The following is a 5,979-nucleotide window of genomic DNA, read 5'->3' as shown; positions in this document are numbered from 1 at the left end:
GTCGTCTACTACTGATTCGCCTCGCACTCTAGCACTTTTCACTTAGCTTCTGTCAGAAACGTTGACATCTGGCTCACTTTTCCGGCTAAACACCAAAGATTTGTCGCAAAGGTGCAACCTGCAGGCACGTGGGCACTCTGCCTTGCAGGCATGTAAGGGGTTCTAGCCATTTTTAGCTTGATACCGCCCCAAGTCATTGATTTGGGTCAAGTACGGTTGATGGATTTTCAAGTTACTTCTCTTTGATGTGGGAATAAGAACCGTTTTAAAATTCTCCTGGAAATTGGTACCAGAATGTATTCCTGAGGATCAAGTTCCTTGTTCCCAAATGCATTCCCGAAATGCAACATCCTCGCACGGTGTGCTGTGGTCTGACTTATTCTCCCTTCTTAAGCACAAACAGAAAAATACTCACCAGAGCCTTCTCACAGCATTTCAAGGGCAATTATGAATGATTCACCACTTTTTAATACACGACAGTAGGAAAACGGTGAACTACGTCTCCTTTGGAAGGATTCTGACAGTTCTTTTCGCAATTTTTGCGTATACGTGCGCCCCTTCCTCCGGGGAGCAGTTTAGAAAGTACATCCTTTAACACCAACGAAGTAGTAGAGCGGCAGGTTGGGTGCTGTCACCATCTGTTTTGCTTAAGGGGGTCGGCACCAGTCACGAAATGGTTGTTTCGTGTTTATTCCACACAGAGACTCATTTAATTAATCAAAATAACATTGAGTGCTATTTATATGGGCGTTTGTATTCCAAAACTTCATTAGCAAAGATTTATTCGTTACGGCACAGGTAGCTGTACAGAATATTTTGATATCCAGGTAGGAACTTCGTAAACACAATTTCCAATTAGGCAGTTCATTGACTGAACTATACTGGTATCTTGTAATTTAATTGAATAAATATTTTAAAGTAAATACTCGTTTAAACTCAAAAACTTCTGGTGAAAATCTCCATTTGATTACAGTTCACTGCTCCTAACTTCACACGTGTTCCATTTCAGCGAATCAAATTAGGAATGGACAACCCTGCCAGTATTTCAACTTCCGTTCTTTTCGGTAAAGTAATTCCATCAACATGGTAGGTTCGAATAACAATTTCTTAATTTGTCGAAAATTGCCGGGTTTTCTTAGGTGTTTGTAGTTCAAATGTGTAACTAATGAACGGTGCAAATCGTGCTACATAAAATAATAATGGAATATTAGTATGTTTTGGCCATAAATCCTTAATTTGGTGCCACCTCATGTCGCACACTTTTTGACGTTTGTCGAACAGGTTAACTTGGTGATCGTCGGCAACTAGGGAACTGTGCTTTTTGCTTCAAATTCTGAGATAAACGCGTTTTAATTAATGTCGAAAATACTCTAAGAAACACAACTAAAACAATGGCTTGTAACTTAAGACTAATCACGAATTTCCCATGTAATTGACAGACTAAGAAACGCCGCAACGGAGGACGCTGCAAACACAATCGTGGCCATGTGAAGCCCGTGCGATGCACAAATTGCGCTCGCTGCGTCCCAAAGGACAAGGCTATCAAGAAGTTCGTGATCAGGAACATTGTTGAAGCTGCGGCTGTTCGTGATATCACCGAGGCTTCAGTGTACTCATGTAAGTATCCAGTCCATATCAATGGCGATGTGTTGTCATTCGTTCCTTCGATTGGTGCCGTCATATTGACTGAATTTTCTACTCATTTCAGCTTACATTCTACCAAAATTGTACGCTAAACTACACTACTGTGTGTCGTGCGCCATTCACTCGAAAGTCGTGCGTAACAGGTCAAAGGAAGCCAGGCGAATCCGGACCCCACCATTGAGGACCTTCCCTAAGGATATGGCTCGCCAGTCGAATCAAGCAAGGAAGTAATTTTATGAGAATCCAACAATAAAAAACCGTAAAATATATGAAGTGAGTTGTTTTTTTGTGAAGAAGGAATTTCGTTTCTGTTTTGGAATGGAAATTAGGTTTCGCAGGCACCTGAATTCCGCGTCTAAATCGTCCTTGCTCCGGTCCCACGCAAGCAGATGTGAATTTGATGAAAGTTGGAGGAAACTGGGTGGGGTTGCGATGGGGGATCAGCAGGTTTGCGGTTTCTAGATGCCAATGTGACCTCGACACTGGTCAATTATCCCTTTGTAGACTTTTAATAGCTTCTGAAGTCCGCAAATCTTAAGGGGGGGGGGGGGGGGGGGGGGGGGGGTAAGGTCAAATCGTACAAAAAAAGCCATGTTTTTGTGATTTTTTTCTAACGACACAGTTAAAATTTATTTACTCAACCAATGGTACATTAAAGTATGACATTCGAAGAATGTTTCATCAAATTTTTACAAAGAAATATTAAAAAATACGGCAATGGCAGCAATTGTTCGGACGTGTCTCGAAAAAAAATTGAATTGCGGTGCCCCTCATAACTTGGTGCTGGATCATCTGAAATCAAAAAATCAAAGTTCATTCGTTAGATAATAGTTTTCCCCAGGTAACGCTGTCGAGTTTTTTTTTTCCCAAATTTTTTTCATTTTGTCGAACACTTTAAAGTGAAAAACACAATTTTGTGGAAAAAAATCGGCTAATTTGTTATTGCAAAATCAAAATTATGAATAAAAAAAAAAAAACTCGACAGCGTTACCATGTAAATGATGTACAGAAATAGTGTTTAAAATTTCAAAAGGATCGGTGCAGTAGTTTTGGAGTTATCAGGGGCACCGACTTTGAAAACGTGAGTTGTGGGAAAAACGCTTTAAAGTTTTGATCACAAAAAAATCTAGTTAAAACGTTTATAAGCGAATTTTATCGACATACCTCACACTGAGTCATCAATGCCAGGTCCATAGAGGATGTTGCTATCATCGATGATGTCTAATGCATTTTTTTGCTCCTGCCTACGAAGAATCCTGCCTTTTTTGGTTTGTCGTTCAGCTTCCTGCTCTGCTCGGCTTATGCGTATGGAGTCAGTGGATCGCGCCCAGTCATGAGCGCTTGATCCACAACTGATTTCCATGTCTTGCATGAAGGTGAGTAAAGCAAACGAATCTTCATTGAAGACACTGGCTGCCACATAAGCTGCAATTTCAACGACGACAGAGGTTCCACTCAAGTGCTTCGGTGAGATTTTCCAAATAAGTTGGTTCAAACTCTCATTGTTGTTCTGCGTGCAGCCTCCGACACATCGTTCCAGGAGGGCATCTTTGCTCAGATCTTCGTAGATAGGCTTGATTGCATCCAAAACATCCTTGGGAAGAGCACAATACGTGTGTTTGAACGAATCCAATGCATTAGCAGCTGCAGCTTTTTGCCATTCGCACCAGGAGTCCGCGCCGCTCGGGCATTTTTCGTGCTGTGGATTCTCGTCCGTCGAACTGTAGTGAAAGAACGTTGCCCAGATAGCGTTCTTCATATTTTCTACGGAATCAGAGTGACGTCTGATAGCCAATCCGTCAATTTATCGATAATTTTGGCCGTAAGCTTCCCTTTACCAGACAGACTCTTTCTTTTGATTTTCTTTCCAGCCTTAGTTTCGGTATCTACAACGGTCTTTTTGACTATTTCACGTAGACGAGTGCCCATTCTTTTTTGAACATGCCCTACACATTGTTTTTTTACTATTGAAAAATCATCACCATAAGGTTTAGAATTCACTAACCCGGAGTAAGCTTTGGAGTCACCGTCGCCGATATAGTTGCGATATCGTACACCATTATTTACCGAGCGTTGAAACATTGTTTTTATCGCTTCGACCTCCATATTTCCAGATGCACCAGTATGATTTGCCTGACAGTTTCCAGTATCTACATGAGCTTCATGCCATTCTTCGTATTCGGCAGAGTTCAATTTGTGTTCCCAAATTTTACATTCGTGGCAGTATGAACTTTTGACGAGAATGTCAAGCACTTTACCAGTAAAGTAACCGATTAGCGAGGTGACGCCGAATAAAGATGAGTAGCCTCTTTTTTTCCATGTTCCGTCGCCTGATACACTGAGTTCGTCGGCATCTTCAGTTTTTTTTTCTTCGGCTGTTGCTGCTCTTTCTTCTTTTGTAGCAGATGAAAAAAACCGATTCGCTACTTCTCTTATAGTCGAGCACATTTTCGTCACGTAATTATTGTAAGTCGGTCTTGATAAAAATGAACTGGACAAATCCATCAAGCCGCAGAACTTATCACAGCCAACTAATCCAAGGCCTAATATCCTCATCACGAAGACAAACCGATAATTCACTTCGTAAATACCAGAGTTTATTCGAGCACTAGACGGAACGTTTGTAATTTGTTAACAACTTTCGCACGACACTTTGATGTGAAATCCAAGACCTTCTTTCTTAGTCGAATGAAAATTTACTTTTCCATCACACTTCACTAGCGTAGCAATTGTTGCAAAAACCAATAAAAAATCAATTACCCTATGTCGTTCAAGATCCTCCCTAATTTGATCTTCAACGGTCATTTTTATCTTTTTAGCTGACGCGCTTCTTGTCGTAATGTCTTCGCTTTTCCGTTTGTGGGGAGGTAAAATTTTTTTGGGTCGATATAATCTCGAACCAGTTGATTGTCTATCAGATCTTCCAATTTTTTTGGGCATTTTTGTAATAATTTAGCAACAAAAATGAATGAAAACGGAGGTGAAATTATGCGAAAATAAGAACACGTGGATACGTCTACTCGATAGGATATTTTCTGCTAACTGAATTTTGTACACCACACTGACAAAGTATACAGATCAGGTATAAACCCGTTTGTCTTTGCCTTGAAATTTCGATAGATGGAACTGGGAGGTAAGGTACTACATTAATAGAGAGTGAAACATCTGCCGGGTAACAATAGCGCGCTCGGGTCGGGGCGTTGGGGTTGGTTCGGGTATAGGTACAAAAATCCGGCAGGTATAAAAATACTCATAACTTCGACAATTTTGCTCCAATTGACTTGAAAATTTAACACAATATTCTTCAGATATTACGGATTGAATTTCGAAAATGAAAAAAAAAATTAAATACCTTACCCCCCCCCCCCCCCCTTAAATGCTGGTGGTTTCCGGAAGAAGTAGTTCCTTATGGATCTCAGTAGTGACCCAATGTGGGGAGCGCAAAACAGGAAAGCAGATTGAATTTAAAAGAAAACGACGGTTTGGTCGCATGTTAGTTTAGTGAGGGGAGCCGCAACTCCAAGTATTGACTTTTATTAGGCCCATTGTACTATCTCCGGGGATCGTCTGTTCATCGGCCTCTCGCCTACGGCTTTTGCGAATCTGGAAACATCCCCCGAAAACCGAATGCGCAGTCTTCGTTGAAGAAAACTTTACCAAAATGTCTGAGGTCGGGCTACATACAGGGCAAGGTCATCTCTTCTTCCTCACATTGGCTGCGTATGGCGGAGACCACCACTCCCAACTTTTTTCATGTGGTGGCTTTAGGAGCAGTGTTCCGTTAAACGCCCTACTAGGGTTTACATATCCCACTTCTCAAGGGGATTTTTGAGTTTCAAGAAAAAAAAACGCTTTTTTAAATCATTTGTTACATTTGTTTGTTGGATGAGATTAGAATTGATCTCTCCAGAAGTTCTTAATCAGAGTCCCCTAGGGTTATTAAAAAATATTGAAAGCTAAATTTTTGGAGCCTTGTTAAACTTTTTTTGCAGATTTTGTTGTTTTTTCAAGGCTTCTTTAATGAATAAAAAAACTACCGAATGAATCGCAATTATCCTAGTTTGCGGACCGTAAAAATATGTTCTGAATAAGCCGTGAAAATTTCAAAGAATTTCATTGGATAGATTTTTGGTCATGGTGGCAGCAAAATTTGAACTTGCAGTTTCGAGAAAAACGCATTTAAAAAGTAGAATGCGATTTTTAAGCTTAAAATCTTAACTAACCATTAATCTGCTATACCTAGTCCATAAACCTTAGGCTTCTTGAAGAAACACATGTAAAGCTTTGGTTTCAATTTTTATAATTTTAGCGAAGTCATTCGAACCGATAAATACG

The 5,979-nt window shown here is 40.3% G+C and overlaps 2 protein-coding genes across 2 annotated transcripts in view; one reads left to right on the top strand and one right to left on the bottom strand.

Moving 5' to 3' along the window:
- Positions 1–606, bottom strand: part of LOC119653728 (inositol polyphosphate multikinase) — a 40,557-nt gene extending 39,951 nt beyond the window's left edge. The window contains exon 1 of the mRNA XM_038058636.1: positions 416–606. The gene's annotated coding sequence lies outside the window, so the exon portion shown is untranslated. The remainder of the gene's footprint in view (positions 1–415) is intronic.
- A 398-nt stretch (positions 607–1,004) lies between these two features.
- Positions 1,005–1,917, top strand: LOC119654389 (40S ribosomal protein S26). Its single transcript, XM_038059762.1, has 3 exons — positions 1,005–1,086; positions 1,440–1,617; positions 1,709–1,917. The coding sequence occupies exons 1-3, from the start codon at positions 1,084–1,086 to the stop codon at positions 1,873–1,875; spliced, it is 348 nt and encodes a 115-aa protein (XP_037915690.1). The 5' UTR covers positions 1,005–1,083; the 3' UTR covers positions 1,876–1,917.
- The last annotated feature ends 4,062 nt before the right edge of the window (positions 1,918–5,979 follow it).

The sequence above is a fragment of the Hermetia illucens genome, chromosome 4 (genome assembly GCF_905115235.1).
Source record: "Hermetia illucens chromosome 4, iHerIll2.2.curated.20191125, whole genome shotgun sequence".
In the NCBI taxonomy this organism is placed as follows: Eukaryota; Metazoa; Arthropoda; class Insecta; order Diptera; family Stratiomyidae; genus Hermetia; species Hermetia illucens.
The sequence above is the reverse complement of the archived record's forward strand: the minus strand, read 5'-3'. Positions and strand labels throughout refer to the sequence as shown.

Excerpts from the sequence above, each read along its gene's own strand:
- LOC119654389 (XM_038059762.1), top strand. Across the intron at positions 1,618-1,708 it reads CGAGGCTTCAGTGTACTCAT|CTTACATTCTACCAAAATTG; the intron begins GTAAGTATCCAG and ends TACTCATTTCAG.